The sequence below is a fragment of the Cetorhinus maximus genome, chromosome 20 (assembly GCF_964194155.1).
Source record: "Cetorhinus maximus chromosome 20, sCetMax3.hap1.1, whole genome shotgun sequence".
Lineage (NCBI taxonomy): Eukaryota > Metazoa > Chordata > Chondrichthyes > Lamniformes > Cetorhinidae > Cetorhinus > Cetorhinus maximus.
In genome coordinates this window covers 3,553,250-3,573,743 of record NC_135898.1, presented here as the reverse complement: position 1 = coordinate 3,573,743, position 20,494 = coordinate 3,553,250, and the positions used below count along the sequence as shown (strand labels likewise).

Here is a 20,494-nt window from a genome sequence, read left to right as displayed (position 1 = left end):
AGGACTCAAGCGCCTGGCAATGGCCATCTTTAACAAGTGTATACCACCTCCCCTGATATTCAGTGGCGTTAACATTGTTGAATCCCCCAGCATCAACATCCTGGGGAGGAGTCACCATTGACCAGCAACTTAACTGGACCAGCCACATGAGTGGCTACAAAAGCAAGTCAGAAACTGGGAATCCTCCTGACTCCCCAAAGTCTGTCCACCATCTACAAGGAGCAGCATGTCAGTAATGTGAGAGTTTTGTCAATGAGTGAGAGCATGATTGTATATAATTTTGAAACAATCATACAGAAGGGGCCCGTCCCAAATCTAATCTTGTTAACAAATCTTTCACAAAATACCGTCCAGTGGGAAAAGGGATCACTTTGCTGTTGCTGAATCAAGTGACTTCATCAGGTAAGCAGTAAAAGCGTCATATAATCCTTATTTGTGTCCAGATGTTTCACTGAAAATGTGCACATTAGCACCTCTTCCATTTGCGACTTACCAGCTGACATCTCTTCTATGCTATGTATATTTAAGAAGGGGTTCATACTCAGCTGAACTTGATACCACTGTGATGTTTATTTTCTGTTTTTCTTTTACTGTTTCATGCCTGTCGAGTTAAAACCTCCACTTTTTTCCAACAGCTTTCCTGGATTCGTCAACTTTGCAGTTGTTTTTCGACTTGTACCATTCCATCCCTCCATCACTGTCCCCTCTGGTGAGTTACACTTATGTTTATCAGGGCCCAGAGATTTCAAGGAGCCCAACTGGTGTGAGGTAGTGAAGAGTGAGCTATGGAAATTTGAATATAGAAGTAAAATAGTGCGGATGCTGGAAATCTGAAATAAAAACAGATAATGATGGAAAAACTCAGCAGGTCTGACAGCATCGGTGGAGAGAGAAACAGAGTTAATGTTTCGAGTTTGTATGACCCTTCTTCAGAACTCTGGAGGAAGGTCATATGGACTCGAAACGTTAACTCTGTATCTCTCTCCACAGATGCTATCAGACCTATTGTGGAAATTTGAAGATGCGGTGCCGATTTTCCACAACCCACACTTCAGGTCATGGGTGGAGGGTGACTAGCTTCTCAGCTTTTTCCCTTCATGGGTTAGATTGCACACCAGGGAACCTCAGGAGCCGCATCTAAAGTTGAAGTCCTTGTTCCCATTAATTGCTGATTCAGGTACTCAAAGATCTTTGCGCTACAAGTTAGTATTTATCCACAGTATTGTTTCAGCGTTCAGCCCTTTCCATCCCAACTTTCAAGATCAAGCCATCAAATAAATATAAAATAGGACTCAGTTGCTTGAACTTTGGGGGCCAGAATGCCCTTGGCTCGGGGTTTTGTACATTAGAAGGGAATGTAAGGACAGAAGAGGCCTGTTAGCTACTGAAGGTTGTTTCCCCAAGCAGTGGCTAATCTTAACTCTATCTACTCGTCTTATTCCATATCCCAAATACCTTCAAAAAAAATTAGCAACTTTGGTTTTGAAATTTTCAATCGATCCCCTCAGCCTCAGCATCTTTTTGGGGGAGAGTTCCAGACTTCCACTACCATTTGTGTGAAAAAGCGCTTCCTAACTTGACCCCTCATGAACCTAACTCTAATTTTAAGCTAATGCCCCCTTGGTCTGGACCCTCCCTACTAGGGCAAATACTTTATCTCTACCTACCCTATCGAGCCCCATAATCACCTTAAGCACTTTGATAAGATCCCCACTTAATCTTCATTTTTCAATCCTGCCAGTACACTGCGCAACATCTGTTTCCTCATCCTAGTCCCTCTCTCTTGGCCTTTCTCATGTTACATGGGGTCTCCACAATGCTGGTGATCACTTTCGTATCAACCATTTTTTTGGATTAGGTGGGTGGGTTTACAGCCAGATGCCCTTCCTGCCACTGACCCTCCCCATTTATATGGGCTGGGGACCGATAGCCTGCACCAGTGGCTGGGATCTTCTGTGACCACCAAACTCTGGAATGCAACTCAAACCCAAGGCCTTCTGGCTCGGAGACAAGAGCGCTACCAACTACATCACTCAGGCTCCTATCCTCACCCCCAACTCCCTCTATCTCCACTGTGATTTTAAAAAAGGCCAGAACACCCAATTACCTATGGGAATTTAGCAAAAGCACATTGGGCAAGATTGATGATCATTTCCTCCATTTCTTGATAGAATAACAGGTAGAGCTGGTTATCTCTGTTTGATCAAAAGAACAGGTAGAACTGGTTTTGTCTGTCAGATCTTCTGGTCTGCTTCAGTTGCCACCTTTTCCCTTCTGACTTATGAAAGTTAATGCGCACTACTTGAGGATAATCCTGAAGAGCACAAATAATCCCCAGTTTCCTCTCATAGGGAAATCTAAAACTGGGGGCACAGTTTAAAAATATGGGGTCTCCCATTTCAGCTGAGGATGAGGAGGAATCTCCTCTCAGCGTGTCATTCGCCTATGGAATTCTCTTCCACAAAGAGCAGTGGAGGCTGAGTCACTGAATATATTTGAGGCTGAGTTAGACAGATTTTTGATTGACAATGGGTATAGGCAGGGAAGTGGTGTTGAGGCCGCAATCAGAATAGTCATTATCTTATTGAATGGCAGAGCAGGTTCAGTGGGCCAATGATCTACTCCTGTCCCTATTTGTTATGATCTTTTCTCCCTGAGCAACCTTCTGCGTAAATCCCTTTCCCCATACCATGTACACTCATCTCCAACAAGAAGAGGCTCATGGACTTCTTTGCCAAGTTTGAGTCTTGAGACCAAGAATTATACCATGTGTTCAACTGCCCCTTTTGCTTCCCCAGCCCTTCCGTTCCCTTCCCCCAGGTTCGCTCGTTCCCTCACCTTGAACCTACATTTTACTTAGCCTTTCCAAGGTTCATCTTGTCCATGAGATCCATCTCTTGCTCTTTTGACCATTTTTTCCATTAAACTGCTGACCTTCCTAACTTCCCTGAAAGCTGATACTGTGAATGGTTTTGTTTCAGATACTGCCCCCCTCCTTTCACTCCTGCCACCATCACCCCACCTCCTGAACAAAAGCAGACTGACCCTTTCTGCCCTAATCGATCGTGAAAGATCTGATTCTGATACAGTAAAAAAATTTTCTTACTTTCTATAAGCATTGCATTCACTTCCTGCCATGCTTTCCCCATCACAGTTTGTTGATAGCATGCCAAAATCAGATATCCTCTTACTTACCAACAGCAGTACTCTAGAAGATGTGCTGTTTTGATAAATACTAGTTGCCAATCGTTCAAGCAACCGCACTATGCATTATGTTTGTTCACTGATGGGTCGATCTGCCTGCTTGTAAAAGATTCTGTTTCAATAATTTGACAATGATCCTCAACATGGCTGAACACTTGAGTATTTTATACTTGAATAAGTTGCTTTCCTTTCCAAACCCAATATACCCTAATGCTGAGATAAAACAAAAAAATAATGGAAACCTTCAGCAGGTCAGCATCTGTGGAGAGATTCAGAGTCAACGTTTCAGATCAATGACCTTTCATCAGAAAGTTGACCTTAAAAGTTAAATGTGTCTCTCTCCACAGATGCTGCCAAACCCGCTGAGTATTTCCAGCATTTTTGTTTTTATTTCAGATTTCCAGCATCCGCTTTTACTTTTGTATCCCAGCGCTGCCTCATTTCCAAATTGACAAGGTGAAGGATCTGCCGGCACTACTCTGTTCCTCGGTGATTGCCTCGCCGTGATCCGGCACTGAGGTGACTTGGGTTACAAACCTCGGAGTTGCACTGCTGCCAGTGCCGGCAGAGAAATGCTGCAGCGCGAGGCTTAAGTGAGTGAGTTCCCATCCCTGCACTGGGAATGGGATGTGGTTGGAAAACTGAAATCACTTTTGCTGCTTTGAAACAGCTGCTCATGCAATCACACAGCACAGCCCACTGTGTGTGTCAGCTCTTCGAAAGAGCTAGCCAATTTGTTCCAATCCCCTGGCCTTCACCATACCCCCGCAAATTTCTCCCCTTCAAGTGTTGATCCAATTCCCTTTTGAAAGTTATGATTGAATCTGCTTCCTTTTAATCACTGCATCCCAATCATAACAACTCCCTGCATGGTAAAGGTTCTCTCCATTATCTCCCTCAATTTTTTACTAACTGTTTAAAATCTGTGCCTTCCAGTTGTTGACCTTCCTTCCAGTGGAACAGCTTTTCTCTATATTAAAATCCCTCATAATCATTTGCACCTCTAACACACGAGGATGAATGCTTACAGTTATTTCTTAGTCACTGGCAGTGTTGTAGAATGGACCCTCGAGCGCCCGGAGTATCGTCACACATGATAATCACTTCAGCAAAAGGCACCTCTATATTCTGTCAAGCTCCTCTTACTGACTGTAGCTTTTCCCCCCTCCAGGTGTTATCTTGTTTAGTACAGATAGCTTCGGTCCGGAGATCACTATTTAACAACGCAGAAAGAGCAAAGTTCCTGTCTCACTTAGTGGACGGAGTGAAGAGGATATTAGAAAACCCGCAGGTAACGGACGGGAAACTGAGGATCTCTTAACAGGAGTGGGATAAAGCAGAAGCTTCAGAGTTGATTTTTGGTTGTATTTTCTTTTCAGTGTGATCAATGTGGCCTGTTTGTGAAATGCCATTGAATAGCCATTCAGGAGACAGTGATGCAGGACTACCTGCAAGTGATGAGTCACAATAAGATCATGGAAGATTTTCTACCTCAACTCGACTTTCCCACCCTAATAAGAATATAAGAAATAATAATATGGAGTCTATTCACATTCGTGATCCTGAATAACCAAGTTTTTTTATATCTGAGTGGCTTGTTTCTCTGGCCAGATTTTGTCAGAACATTGCTGACCCCGACAATAGACTTGGGGAGGCAACCCCTCCTCCTCATCTGGCCCAGGGAGCTCCGATTGGATTCTGTGGCAATCAGGCAGCTAATGAACTGCTGTCGGAGCTCCTGTACCACGTGAATGAGAACCCGCCTCCAAGAGTTGTCAGCCACTTGGAGAGCCAGCAGCTCTTCAGGCTCAGAAGTGGCACCAGGAACGATGACCACTGCTGGGTTGTGGGAAGCAGCATGGAGGCTGGAAAAAAATAAAACGGCTTCAAGGTCACCAGGGCTGGTCAGGCAGGCTCCCCTCTACCTTTCTGCCGTTGATAAATTTCAACCAACGCTCCAATCCTCTGCCGCCACCCCCCACCTTTTACTGCCCCTACCCCTTCTCCCTGGTACAATAATGTTCAGCCTATGTGCCTACCCTTTCTTATTCTCAGGTGTGCCTGTTGCCCAGTAATTTACATCTGCTAAAATTAGCTACTGTTCCAAGTTAAAAATAGGAACAGTAGTAGGGCCATTCAGCTGTTTGAGCCTGTTCTTTGCCATTCAGTGAAATAATGGCTGCACTGTATCCTAACTCCAGCTACTTGCCTTGGCTCTGTAAGCCTGAACACCCTTTGTTAGCAAAGCTTTATTCACCTCAGATGTAAAATTATTCGTCAAGCTAACAGGAGAGTCCAGAGCATACTTGTCAGTGTACTTTTCCAGACCATATCAAGGGCTTGGATATCAATGTATCTCGTGTTCTGTTTGCCAAGAGGTTTAACGCTTTTTCTATACTGCTTTGGTCTTCCTCTTAACCTGCTCCCTGCTATTTGCTTCTAGATTGTTTTGGTAAATGCTTCACAAATTGAAAGCAGCATAAGTTAATTTCTTACCTTGCTCTCTGACTGATGTTTCAATACCCTTGGCAACAGAGAGTGCCCTGTGTGTCATTGGTGCCATGGAGAAGGGTGGGAAGAGGTCTCAAAGACTTCTAATAGAGCTACGACTAGATTAGGATTACTGACTTCTTTAACCTGTGTGGTAGTGGTGTTTCCAGTTTATCTCTGGAGTTGACGCTACATTCTATCCGATTTCCTGTCTGTCTCAGAAACCTAGACAGTAAATAAAAGATCTATGTGTATGCTGGGGCATGTGCATAGAATGCCACATACAGACCATAAGACACATGAAGAGGTACTTGAAATTGCAAGAGCAGAAAGAAATCTTAAAAAGTGACTTCCAGAAAAATGTCAGTCTTTGAACCATTTGATCAGACCAGAAAAGCTACAGAGATCTCTTCAGCAGGACAAAGTGGAGGGGAGCAGAAAGAGGGGCTGACCGAGGTGGATGACACAGAGTGGTTGCAGGCGAACGTCACTGCATGTATGAAGGTGGCGCAAGTCAGATGAGCGTGACATAGCATGACAGCATATCTCCTGGTAGGAATAGCTAGAAACAAGACAGGACAGGAACATTTGTGGGGAAGGATATGCACGTGGATGTAACTGACTTGTACTTACATTCTGAGATTCTAAATTCAGACTCAGTATCATTGTTGAAGCAATTATAGGGTTGTTTTAATATATAAAAGGTGCCACATAAATGCATTTGTTTCACTATTTGAACCTTAATATGTATGGGCAAGCTGTTAGCTACAGTTTTCAGCTGTTTGTGTCAAAAACATGTAAAACAAACATTGCTTTTCCAGGGCTTGTCCGACCCGAACAATTACCATGAGTTCTGCAGGTTATTGGCTCGGTTGAAGAGTAACTATCAGCTGGGAGAGCTGGTGAAAGTGGAAAACTATCCTGAGGTCATCCGGCTGGTTGCTAATTTCACTGTGACCAGTCTGCAGGTATTAACCCAACTATCTTGCCGATGAAATTCACAAATAACATTTTCTTTGTAGAGCAGATGATTGATATTAGAGTCACACTTGAGTGGAGTAGCTGCCTATGATTGATAGTATCTTTGGGTGCGGTCTTTGCCTGCAGTTGGCTTGCGTTTTGTATAGGCTGCTGGCCAGTTGTTTACAGAACATTTTAGCTGGCAGTCTGCAGTTGGCAGTACCATCAGCTGGCTGTGTACGTTGTTGGCACTATCCTCAGATGGGCTAGTGCTCTACTGTTGGCAATATGTTTGAGTTTGGGTTGTGGAATAGGCATGATGTCAGGTTTTGCAGTTCCAGTCCAGATTAATACTATACTAAAGATGTGGAACTGAATTAGAAGCAAGTCGAGTTAAGGGCAATTGAAGGGGCTACTTTAAAAGCTTATGCAGATAAAAATGTAATTCATGGTCTTGTAAGACTGGGCTGAGATGCAATATTGGGGTAAATCTGTATTTTATTTAACCCATATTCAGCATTATGTTGCATAGTGGGCAGACTGATTCTCCAACAGTTATCCTTCAGTTCTGAAATACATTGTTCAACCTACCAGAAAGATGTGTAGACAGCAGTTGGCTTCATCTTTTAGTAACTGGAAAAGTTAATGTTGTTTTATAATTGTCTCTCTTGTTTTTCCTGTAGCACTGGGAATTTGCCCCAAACAGTGTACACTACCTGCTTAGCTTGTGGCAGCGTTTGGCTGCCTCTGTACCTTACGTCAAAGCCACAGAACCACACATGTTGGAAACGTATACACCTGAAGTCACAAAAGCATACATCACCTCCAGACTAGAATCTATTCATATCATTCTGAGGTATAGTGACAGTTTTATCTTGGGTTAATCTGATCCTGCAGAAGCAAAGCTCAACCTGTGGTAATGAAATAAGAAATGGCATTGTGTAAATAATTGACCGGAGATGTTTATATTTGTGGTAGATTGAGAAATGATGTACCTGATGATATCTAGCAGCAAGAAAATGGTTTGCATGGAGCATGAGTTGAGCAGGTATTTGTTGTCTTTAGGGACGGGTTGGAAGACCCCCTGGACGATACTGGTCTAGTTCAGCAACAGCTGGACCAACTGTCCACCATCGGCCGCTGTGAGTATGAGAAGACATGCGCTCTGTTGGTGCAGCTCTTCGATCAGTCAGCACAGACCTACCAGGAGTTGTTGCAGAGTGCAAATGCCAGCGCTATCGACATTGCTGTACAGGAAGGTAAGAAGGGAATAGAGAGCAGCAAGAGAGCTGCCTCAAACCCTGCAATAATAGTCTTTGGTCTTTTAGGCCTGGGCTCAGAGTTTTGTATTTCTGATGATTGAAGGTCCTACATGATTTCAGTTGGCGATTGTGCCCAGTACATCTTTATATGTTATTTAAAATCTTTTCTAAAGCATGTGCAAACCTTACTACTTGCCATGAATTTTACTTGTTCTTCTCAGTCAATATTTACTATTGTGAGTTGCTATGTTAACAGGCTCGATTTCCTTTTGCTAACATTTACTATTGTGAATTGCTATGTCGGCAGGTTCTATTTCATTTTGCTGTGTCTAGCCACAAGGAGCATGCGGAGCATGTTTCTGAATTGCTTCCCAGCTCCATTGCCATCTTGTGTATTGATAAAACGTGTAGTCATTACCTGATACTGCAAGAAATTTGCCAGTGATATTAAAAGGATTATTTTTCAAGAGGTCCACAGACAACATTGAGTGTGTACATCTACTTTCTGAGATAAATTACTGATAGATTAATGAGTTCAGTACTTTTCCTCCAGGTCGTTTGACGTGGCTGGTGTACATTATTGGGGCTGTGATTGGGGGCAGAGTTTCCTTTGCAAGTACAGACGAACAGGATTCAATGGATGGAGAACTAGTTTGCCGGTGAGTCCAAAATTGCCTTTCTCCTGCCATCTAGGTTGCCTGGTTGCAAGGCTGTGGAGATTGCATCCACAATCATTCCACACAGTTCCAATCAGAGCCAAGCAGCTGTCTGATATGTAAAAACAAAAAGCTAAAAGCTACTGCGGATGCTGGAAATCCAAAACAAAAACAGAATTACCTGGAAAAACTCAGCAGGTCTGGCAGCATCGGCGGAGAAGAAATCAGTTAACGTTTCGAGCCTTCATGGCCCTTCGGCAGAACTGGAGCATAGTCAGAAGAAGGGAGAAATATAAATTGGTTTAAGGTGGGTGGGGGGGGGTGGAGAGAGAGACATTGAGGGTGTGGTGATTGTGGAGATGAGCAGATAATCAAAAGATGTCACAGACAAAAGGGTCAAAGAGGTGTTGAAGGTGGTGGTATTTGTCTGAGAAAAGTGCTAATTAAGAATGGAAGACAGGATATTCAAAGTACAGCTCTAGTGGGGGTGGGGTGGAAAGACTAAAGGTTTTAGTTTTAGATTTAAAAATAATGGAAATAGGTGGGGAAAGAAGAATCTATATAAATTATTGGAAAAAAAAGCGGGGGGAGGGGGAAAGAAACGGGGTGGGGATGGGGGGAGGGGGAGTTTAAGATCTAAAGTTGTTGAATTCAATATTCAGCCCGGAGGGCTGTAAAGTGCCTAGTCGGAAGATGAGGTGCTGTTCCTCCAGTTTGCGTTGGGCTTCACTGGAACAATGCAGCAAGCCAAGGACAGACATGTGGGCAAGAGAACAGGGTGGAGTGTTAAAATGGCAAGCGACAGGGAGGTTTGGGTCTTTCTTGCGGACAGACCGCAGGTGTTCCGCAAAACGGTCGCCCAGTTTGCGTTTGGTCTCTCCAATGTAGAGGAGACCGCATTGGGAGCAACGAATGCAGTAGACTAAGTTAGGGGAAATGCAAGTGAAATGCTGCTTCACTTGAAAGGAGTGTTTGGGCCCTTGGACGGTGAGGAGAGAGGAAGTGAAGGGGCAGGTGTTGCATCTTCTGCGTGGGGAGGTGCATCCTCCCTCACGCCTTCTCCTCCTTCCCAGAAACGTGATAGGGTCCCCCTTGTCCTCACTTATCACCCCACCAGCCTCCGCATTCAAAGGATCATCCTCCGCCATTTCCGCCAACTCCAGCATGATGCCACCACCAAACACATCTTCCCTTCACCCCCCCTGACGGCATTCCGTAGGGATCGTTCCCTCCGGGACACCCTGGTCCACTCCTCCATCACCCCCTACTCCTCAACCCCCACTTATGGCACCTCCCCATGCCCACGCAGAAGATGCAACACCTGCCCCTTCACTTCCTCTCTCGTCACCGTCCATGGGCCCAAACACTCCTTTCAAGTGAAGCAGCATTTCACTTGCATTTCCCCTAACTTAGTCTACTGCATTCGTTGCTCCCAATGCGGTCTCCTCTACATTGGAGAGACCAAACGCAAACTGGGCGACCGTTTTGCGGAACACCTGCGGTCTGTCCGCAAGAAAGACCCAAACCTCCCTGTCGCTTACCATTTTAACACTCCACCCTGCTCTCTTGTCCACATGTCTGTCCTTGGCTTGCTGCATTGTTCCAGTGAAGCCCAACGCAAACTGGAGGAACAGCACCTCATCTTCCGACTAGGCACTTTACAGCCCTCCGGGCTGAATATTGAATTCAACAACTTTAGATCTTAAACTCCCCCTCACCCCATCCCCACCCCGTTTCTTACCCCCCCCCCCCCCCCCCCGGCTTTTTTTTCAATAATTTATATAGATTCTTCTTTCCCCACCTATTTCCATTATTTTTAAATCTAAAACTAAAACCTTTAGTCTTACCACCCCACCCCCACTAGAGCTGTACTTTGAATATCCTGTCTTCCATTCTTAATTAGCATTTTTCTCAGACAAATACCACCACCTTCAACACCTCTTTGACCCTTTTGTCTGTGACATCTTTTGATTATCTGCTCATCTCCACAATCACCACACCACACCCTCAATGTCTCTCTCTCCACCCCCCGCCCCCCAACCACCTTAAACCAATTTATATTTCTCCCTTCTTCTGACTATGCTCCAGTTCTGCCGAAGGGCCATGAAGGCTCGAAACGTTAACTGATTTCTTCTCCGCCGATGCTGCCAGACCTGCTGAGTTTTTCCAGGTAATTCTGTTTTTGTCTGATATGTAATTCGTTTAGGAAATTATTGAACGTGAAAAGTCACCACTCAAGACCTCCTGCTTCCAATTGTCAGCCTTTTGCTTTCTTACTGTTCCTCACTCAAATTAATAGTCAATGCTACCAGGGTCTTGGAGCGTGACCCTAATTATCGAAGAGAATTTTCACTGGCAGAGAAATCAGGAGTTTGCACTAATGCCGAATAATAATCTGCCTTTTACGACATGTCATGAAAATATAATAATTCTCATAATATTATTGTGATTTATTGTAAAGGTAGGTTAATAGTGGGGTGTGAATAATTTCCCTGTTTTTGTGTGTGTGTGTGTGTGTGTGTGTGTGTGTGTGTGTGTGGTGTAATTGAATTGGAGACAGCTAGTCTGGAGGCTTTGAGTTATCACAAAGAAGCTAAGTTTGAAATGCTAAATATGTAAACATGGCTGAAGTTTTAGAATGTGGGGTATAAGTAAAATTTGCATTTTTAGATAAATTAGATTGGTTTGAATTTCAAAGAAATGGTAAGATGTTACACCTAGCCAGAAGAAGCTAAGCCAAACAGTGTGCTTATTTTTCCCAGAGGTTACTGATAATATGAGTACTATGAAAAGATTTATATTTTGAGAAAGGTAAAGCCCCAAAGACATAACGGAACAATGGAATTTACATTAAAAAGGGAGAAACATGTATGAAAGAGATAAGGCTGTGGCAGACGGGAAGGCATTCTAAGACCCTGACACAAGTGTGAAAGGCCTCCAGACTCAGTACATCAAGTTGCTGTCTACAGGAACCGAAGCTGCGAAAACTCACTTTGAATATCACTGTCCAGGGTATCATGTTGTTTTGCCTGGGTCTGTTTAAACCTATTTGTTTTTCCTGTTGCCCTAACGAAGGTTTAACTGGCAGCCAGACTAATTAGGGGTTTTAAGAGTTAATATAGTAGTAATTTGTAGACCTATGTATATGCTTGAAATCTTTTGTTAATAAATGTTTAATTTAGTTTTCTCAAATCTTCTGAAGCCATGGTAGTCTTATTACTTTTCAATTCAGGGCAAGCATCTCAAAATAAAATACAGGTTGCAAAACAGTTGTGACCACGCGATCAAGTTTCCCTCGTGGATTTGATCAGCCTTGCACACATCGTCTGCCACGTCATAACAGATGTTTGTGGCAGACTACTAAGCACTGCCTTCCATTGTACTTTATCCAGTGAATTGGATGGTGTCCTGGTTGTCACTTCGCTGGTTAAGTTCTCTTTAGTAACTCCTCCAATATAGTTTCCAGTTGATTTTCCAAGTGCCAACATTGTGTAGTGGTGGTGGCTTGTTTTGCCTCACCTGCTGCATCGCCGTCTGTCCTGTCAACCAATTATGTTTGTACTTTCACCACTTGCATGAAGTTATGATGCGAGTGTATGATGTAAGAGTTTGGAGCTGGTGAGATAAATATTTTGAAAGTGTGAATGAATTCATCAGGCACACTCCTGTATTGACGAGTCCAGAGACCGTTTCCTTGTGGCAGTGTGCACTGGGGAGATCTGACTATGTTTTTGGGTTCACTTACAGCGTTTTACAGCTGATGAACTTGACTGACTCTCGACTGGCTCAGGCAGGCAACGAGAAGCTGGAACTGGCCATGCTCAGCTTCTTTGAGCAGTTTCGGAAGATTTACATCGGAGATCAGGTCCAAAAATCCTCAAAGGTGAAAAGGGTTGAAGTTAATTTGTCTTTTCCTGCTTCATCTGTTCTCTTTCATCGGTTTCTTTTTGGAATTTCTTTAAAAAAAATGGTTTTAATTGCCTTTTGTAGTTTTCTGGAGAATATCAACATGCTAACCTTTGCTGACTATTCAGGAATGCATTGATATAAAAGCCATGATTTGTTTTATCAGATTGACCAGAAAGAAAGAAACTTGCATATGCCTCAACCGCCTCTCTCAAGCCAAAAAAGGCCAATAAATTATTTGTCAGTACTTTGCCTATTGGGAACAGCTGAATGTATGGTACCAGGCATGTAAGCCTTACGTCGCAATGACTGCCGATCCTATCAAACAGCACATCCCTTCAGCTGTTCACAATAGACAGAGTACAGGCCGTACTCAACCAACCAGTGCTTGCAAAACTCAGAACATAATATCGAGCGTTAGGTGTGATTCAGCAATTGGACAGTACTTGCTGGGAAATCCTGAGTTTGCTAAGAATTATACTAACAACCAATTTAAGATTATCAGTAGCTCACAATGTTTCCCTTACGCTTGCTGGAAGCAATATTCATTTGCAAGGATCTATCCTCTGCAGGCAAAAAGAATACGTCCAGGCTTTGCACCTTTTTTTAATAAACAAATCCATGGGGGACAGTAGCTCCCTGGTGCATTTGGCATGACAACATCTTGACCAATCGGAGCCAACTTGCCAACCAATCAGCACCCTTTTCTCATGCAGTATAAACTGTTGTTCCTTTTAAAATTTGACATTCTTGCATCTGTCCTGATGAGTGCAAAGGGAGAAGATTCAACAAAATGTCTCTTTCAGCAATGTATTGCTTTTTTCAGTGGTTCTAACTGTGGGAAATATGTTGGCCATGACACCAGGACCCTCGACCAATGATGCTGCTGGATATTTAATGTCAGCCCATGCAGATCGATCCGACCTCATTTTCACACTTCATCCAAATGGCAGCACCTCTTTACAATGCAGCACCCCCTCGGTAACTGGTATAAACTCAGTTGCATTGAATGGATGAGCATTGTGTTAAAGAGTTGCTTCAGAAAGTAGGAAGAGCATTCCAACAGTAGTATATGTAAGCAGACCACCTTACTTCTACAGCCAGTTTGGCAGACGGTGAAATCCTGTTGTCTGTCATTAGTTTGGTCAACAAGGGTTCTTGCAGTACTCAAGTGGGGGCAGTATTCTTCTGTGAACTCTCACATACTAGGACTTAGTTTGAGGCTCTGCATCATGTATGATTCCTGAATCTTGGATTTCAAACCTCAACTCGACTAAACCAGTGGAATATTTAACCAGGATGTGTTTCAGTTGAAGATGCGGCAGAAACCGGTGTAATGACACCAAATTGACATTTAGGTAAGAATTGGGGTGGGGTGGCAGGGGGAAAGAGTAGTTTCACTGCCGAATCGGAGCTGTTTTCTCAACCAGTTTCTGCAGGCACATAGTTTCATCAAATGGGGAGGGGTCCCTGAATAGTGATTAGGAGCAGGAACACTTCCCACTTCAGCCTACTCACCCCACTGTCCCCCACCCCCTCCACCCTTTCCTTACTCAAAGATACAAAGTTTGTTGCAGTACCCGTACTGCCAGCCTAGCTAAATATTACCAGATACTCCACAGGCCAGGGACTGACGTTGGGGGTTGTGGGTGTTTGGGACTGCGCACAGACATATTTACCCATCAAACATCAGATGGGACAAAGGAAGCAGCAACAGCCTCACCGAGAACAGATCGATCTGGCTGGTTTGTTTTTGCTAATTGTGGGATCTTGCTGTGCCTCATTTGCTAACTTAGCTGTCACAGTACTTTCAAAGTGGCTGTGCAGCACTCTGGAACATTTGTAAGACTGATGATTGGCCACATAAATGTAACCCTTTCTAGAATTTTTATTAATATATTCATCATTTAGTTTAGCCGTTTTGCAATGAAGCAGATATGGATGCAAGCAAAAACATCAATAATGAGTTTATCTTATGATTATGGGTCTTTTTTGCCAATTGTAAAGGTTCGTTTTGAGGATACTTTCATTATCCATATTTCATTGTTCTGCATTAGCCACTCATCAGTAACTACGCTAATATAAATAGGATTAATGTTTCTGAGCAGCTTAGCTTTTTGGCTTATCTGTCAGGCTGGAGATGTCTGTAACGTGAGGCCAGCCTTTGTACTAGGCTCTGTTTAAACTATCAGCTTCACTCAGTTGGTGGCATTCTCACCTCTGCTCAGAATGTTATGGGTTCAGGGCTTGCTCTAGAGATGACCTCATGAACCTGGGTTGAAACTTCAGTGCAGTACTTAAAGTGCTGCACTGTCAGGAGTCGCATCTTTCAATGAGATGTGCAAAGGAGATCTTGTCTGACTGTTGAAGTGAATGTAAAAGATCGTACAGAGCTGTTTGAACAGGAGTAGGGGTTTCTCCTAGTGTCTTGGTCAACATCTATCCCTCAGTCAACATCACAAAAGCTAATTAGTGATTATTCATCTCACCACTGTTCAAGGGACTGTGCAGTGCAAAAATTGACTGCCAAGTTTGCCTACACAACACTTCATGGGCTATGAAGTGTTTTGGATGTCCCAGTGGTTTATATCTTTGTCTTTTAATGATTGTTCTGCTTTTTTTCCCTGTGCAGTTGTATCGCAGGCTGTCTGAGGTACTGGGGCTGAACGATGAGACAATGGTCCTGAGCGTTTTCATCGGAAAAATGTGAGTGTATGTGCACCGATGCTTCTGACAGCTGGACAACTAGGGTTTGGGGTTTCATTCCGTCTGATTTGTACCATGCACCTAGTTTGTTGGTTGGTGGATGCCCAGGAGCAGATAGACAACCTGCAGACAGATAAATCAATCTCCATTTCACCCTAGGCTATCGGAGCAGTTGCTTATGAACATGACTGGCACTGAGATTGGCGGTCCAAGTGAGCAGGGAGTGACCCTTGGTTTGGGAATGATTCAGCCTTTGCTGTGGCCCCTCCAAACTTCCCACTCAGTCTTAAAACTGTACTTGGATGAATGTTGCATCTTTATTTGGATCCACAGTGTTAACATGTTCCAAGATATTTACTGAAAAGAAAAAGATGCAGCAGTGCAAATGGAAATAGACCCCAGAAAATCCACAGCGTCCATCAGATGAGATCATGTTCTGGCACAAGTGGGAAAGTCCCATTGAGCACCATTAAGGATTTCAGTGCAGAAATTCTAACTCCATAAACTTGCATATTCAATTGAATTTTGCTGGCTGGCGTTGTATAACAACTTAAATAAGAAGCAGCATTCAGAAATTCATATTGTAATTCTGAAATTTTGTACACTATTTTCCACTTCAGACCTCAGGCTTATCTGAGCTGCTGGATCAAATGAACCAGTTTTTGGACAGTATTTCAGGGATTCAACCTTGTCTGAAGTTGTACTTGCAGAACCTGCTTTTTAGTTGTGGCATGTCACAGACCTATCAGCTTTCAGACCTCCAGTGGCCAATTAAAGCTTGCTGAATTCTGTGCTGCGCATTGCACAGAGTGTGGCTCCAAAATCTGGATCTCACTCCTGTAGGCACTTGGTTTTCTCATTTGCTGGTTTGAACTGTTTGAAGCTTCTGAAGGCTTGCAAAGTGGCTGATCTTAGTGATCTGAGTGGATACATTCTACATCAGAGCACCAGGATTTGTTAGCATCCCCTAGATGACACATACGACAGTTAATATGGTCACGGATTTGGACTTTGTGAGGTGGGGGGGTGGTTGGAATTTTAATCTCACTCACTTGATAGGACCGGGTGCAATACTGCTTTTTCCGCTCCATCCAATTTTACACTTGATTGATTTCAGGGAAGAGTAATATCTGTTGTGGTGGAAATCCAGCTTGCCAGAGATTAAGGTTATTATTTCTCCCCTGATTTCCAATGTACGTACCTAACTCGCTGGATATACCAGACAGTCCGGTGTTCACTGACAGTGTCTTGCCACAGCTTCTCTCTCACCTGATTATCCAGCTCAGGTAGAGCTGAGGATGATAATATATTGAAGGTTTTTTTCAGTAACACGTCATGTGTTGAATGGGGAAGTAACAATGCCAACATAAAAGAAAACAATCTAGCCCATCTCGCATGAAACCCAATCCCATCTTAGGAAAACAATCAGATGGTGTGTGCCTGAAATTGCGACTGAATTTGTGAGGAAATGCACAGAGGTGGTATGCTGCTTGAAAAGAAAACGGTTGAACTTAAGTGGGTCAGTTCCACTCAATACTGAACTGAGATTGAATACTCTGTGTAAATGTGAAGCAGCAACTTCCAGTTACCATATTTACTTGCATATAGGCCATCCCTGTATTTAGACAGTATACCAAATCTCATTCCTCCCCTTGGGAAAATCAAATAGGTAACTTGTGTCCCTGCTGCACTCAGAATTTCAGCCGTATTATTTTTCCGTTTGTAAATATATTTGATTAAATATGCTGTTCCACCTGATGCCTCTGTGTGAAAATGGAGAAAACAATGTTGTAACTCTGAAAGTCAGTTTTGATGAGGAAACTGAAGCCTATCTGCTGAGCTTTTAAGGTAATGATGGGTGTTTCATTTTGACTTCTAACAATTGATTCTCTGATCACCAACCAGAATTACCAACCTGAAGTTCTGGGGAAGGTGTGAGCCAATCACGTCAAAGACACTTCAGCTCCTGAACGATCTCTCCATTGGATATCCTTTGATCAAAGAAATAATCCACTGGATCACTCAAAAGGAGTGATGGCTTACAGGATCCCCAGGTGAAGGGTCGAGGCCAGACTGCGCTCACTTGAGGTAAACAGGGATGAATCAGGAAGCAGCACTGGTGTTAACGCTACGTTTTGGTGCAACAGCCAGTATATTGTGAGAGGAACAGAAGACCAGGGGAGGGAGGAGATCCTGGGAAAGCGAGGGTTTAGCAGAAAATGCAGTCTTAATTTCAACATGGTAAGGATGCAGGGAGGATGAAGGGAGAGTAGGATGGTCTATGCGAAGTTCAAGAGCACCATTCAGATCAGTTACAGTAAAGAACCACAGATTAAGCATTGGAGAGAAAGGTTCAAGTGTAGAGGTGATGCATGGAGTTAGTGCTTAACAGCAAATTCTTCAAGCATAATCACTGAACACAAGCTGCAAGCAAATTGTCTGTTAGAAAAATAGATTGGGATATTGTTGTGGAAGTTTAAATATCAGCCATACGATTGAACAGCAGCACTGTGAATCACTCGTATACAATATCGCGCCTGGACGTAAACCTGGGTTCAATAGAGATCGGTGTTATTGTTTATTACAAGATGAGGGATACACAGAGATGAAAAAAGCTACAGCTCTTCCTCTGACTAGTTTTAAATATACCCAGAAGCATTGCATCAGCGCTGACTTAAGTTGGAAACTAGTTGAAAACTGCTTCTTATAAGTGACTTTCCAGAAGGGCAAACTTTCTCATTTAATCCATATGTGAGTGTTTGTGTGTACATATATCTAAAAACAATTCTATATTATATATATAAAATATCTGCAGCAGGAGGTAAACAATAACTGGGAGCCATACTTGTACCCAAAGGGGAAATTGGGAGTATAATTAATCTTGATACTACCTCAAGTGGCTCCCAACTGTCAAATGCAAAGGCTTTTATGGCAACCCTTTGGTGAATGATGTTTTGGATGAGGATGGACAAGAAGCAAACAAATTAAGGAGTGAATTAAGTTGTTTGAATGATGCCAGTGGTGGTTTATTATCCTTGACTCTCTGTCTGTACATACAGCAGCGTGAGGAAGCTGGTGAAACTCACTGCTGTTCAGTTCATGCTGAACAATCACACAGTAAGTACCTCGTACTTCTCAGTCCTGAACCAGGATCATATTGGACTCAAAATCTTAACTCTCTTTCTCTCTCCATGGATGCTACCAGAACTGCTGGGTTTTTCCAGCACTTTGCGTTTTTACCTCATACCTCTCACTTTGTTCTCACCCTTTCTCTCTACACTGTACTTGGAGAAGTATATAAACGATGTTCTAAATCCAAGTGGGTACATTGATTGTTCATTGAAGGATACATTTTCTAGTGCAGGTCTTGGTGATATCACCTTTCTCAATTTTGCTCCATCAGAAATAATCATTGTTTCAGGCTAACTACAGTAAAAACTTTGTTGACCAGTCACAAGCCTATGGATTTCTTTTTGGAATTAAGATTTTCAATGTTTGAAAGTAGAGTTTGATCATGATCTTTATGCCATACATTGTGTATATTTATTGATGATCAGAGAACGAGTAATCTTGTGTTGCACCTTGAATTGACAGAGCGAACACTTTTCATTCCTGGGCATCAATAACCAATCAAACCTGAGTGATATGCGTTGCCGCACCACCTTCTACACAGCACTTGGACGATTGCTTATGGTTGATCTAGGTACGCAAAAACTGCCAAGCGTCAGAGGAATGATTTATCCATATTTGTCAGTCTCTATGTTTGTATATAATCATAAGCAGTGATGGAGCATGTCTGCACATCCAGATTAGTTAGTATTATAGTTGACTGAAGATCAAGGATTCATGTTCTCAACCAACTAGTAAATTCTCTCGCCAGTGCGTACAACACTGCTATCTACTGCTGCTCGCAGTTCTGCATCTCCACACCTGGAGAAGACATTGGATCACCTCACAGGGTAAATTCTACACACTCAGCAGTTGCCATGGAGCATTGGTCGGGGAGCCAGGGCAATGATGCCCTGTTTCTGATTCACATGCCCTCTAAACGTTATGTCTAGGCTGAGTTTGTAAAATTTACCCTTTCGTTTAAGAGAAGCTGGGGTCACAGTCAAAGAGAAAGGCTCGGAGGAGGTTGTTGAAAGCAGAGGGAACTGGGCAGGGACTGCCATGTCTGAACAAATAGGGCGGGGGGGGACCTATGGGCAGGTTGTCTAATCTTAAGAGGGCAAAGGGTTTGAGTGCAATATTTAAGCTCCAGAGCAAATCACTAGGATTGGATGGGCACAATTGTAAAGGAGGAAGAAAATTGATGGGAGCCAGGGAACAGTGAAGAATATTATGGCATCACCTTTGAAAGGTTGCACGACGAGGCTGGTCAGCTAGGTTTGTAGTGGGGAGAACGTGACGGACCGTGATTTAGAGGGCTTTAAATCAGCCCGAGTTCCCTGTGGCTCTGACTGAAAGTGGCCATGCCCCAGGTGAGCACAGAATTTGACTTGGTTCTGACACACTTGCAGTCAGTTGAAGACTAATTCATGCACGCTCACCAACATTGGCTACTTGGGAGAGATACCAGTGAGCAACTGGCAAGGAGTCGATGACTTCAGGAGAGAATGTGAGAAAGTCAGTGTTTCAAAAACAGCCTTGTGAGTAACTCATCCGTCCCTATGTTGAATCCCACAGGTGAGGATGAAGACCAGTTTGAGCAATTCATGCTCCCCTTAACTGCGGCATTTGAAACAGTGGCACAAATGTTTAATTCAAACACATTCAATGAACAAGATGCTAAGGTACAGCTGTGTTAATTGCCTCAACCTCAACTTCAAAATGTTTCAAGCAAACAGCGCAACATCTACAAAATTGCAAATGAGAAGTCACTTGGTTCTGTAGCTTTGACTCCATTTGGTTTTGTGTGAAACCATCTCCCATTAACACCTTTATAAAAACAAACTAGATACACTTCCAAATCTATTCCCATTTTCTCTGCTGATTAATGTTTGATTGGGACAGTATGAAGTGTCAGTGCTTCTCCCTCCAGTTGAAGTGCCTGGGTTAGTCACAGAGCTACCCCCTGTTTATTTGATTCCAGCCCAGAGTACATAAATCTGTGGCGTGCTGTATAGAGCAGATGATATGCTTTGAAACGTTTCTGCTTAATTCCAGCTGTGTACAAGTGCACACTTGCTTCAGAAGCAAAAAGAATGAAAATGCCAAGCCGGTGCTTGTGTTGTTTACTGTCGGTTTGAACCAAACTCTTCGTTTATGAGCTGGAAAATATGCTCACATTTAGCAGCCCCGTTCAAGGTT

At 43.2% G+C, this 20,494-nt stretch overlaps 1 protein-coding gene across 1 annotated transcript in view; it reads left to right on the top strand.

The window, feature by feature from the left end:
* The window catches only part of xpo7 (exportin 7), an 84,554-nt gene that overhangs the window by 43,831 nt on the left and 20,229 nt on the right, over positions 1-20,494 (top strand). The window contains exons 8-19 of the mRNA XM_078565402.1: positions 636-709; positions 4,376-4,495; positions 6,516-6,662; positions 7,338-7,510; positions 7,720-7,913; positions 8,470-8,575; positions 12,320-12,455; positions 15,111-15,184; positions 17,090-17,170; positions 18,238-18,301; positions 18,779-18,887; positions 19,871-19,977. Coding sequence (XP_078421528.1) covers positions 636-709; positions 4,376-4,495; positions 6,516-6,662; positions 7,338-7,510; positions 7,720-7,913; positions 8,470-8,575; positions 12,320-12,455; positions 15,111-15,184; positions 17,090-17,170; positions 18,238-18,301; positions 18,779-18,887; positions 19,871-19,977 — 1,385 coding nt within the window. The remainder of the gene's footprint in view (positions 1-635; positions 710-4,375; positions 4,496-6,515; positions 6,663-7,337; positions 7,511-7,719; positions 7,914-8,469; positions 8,576-12,319; positions 12,456-15,110; positions 15,185-17,089; positions 17,171-18,237; positions 18,302-18,778; positions 18,888-19,870; positions 19,978-20,494) is intronic.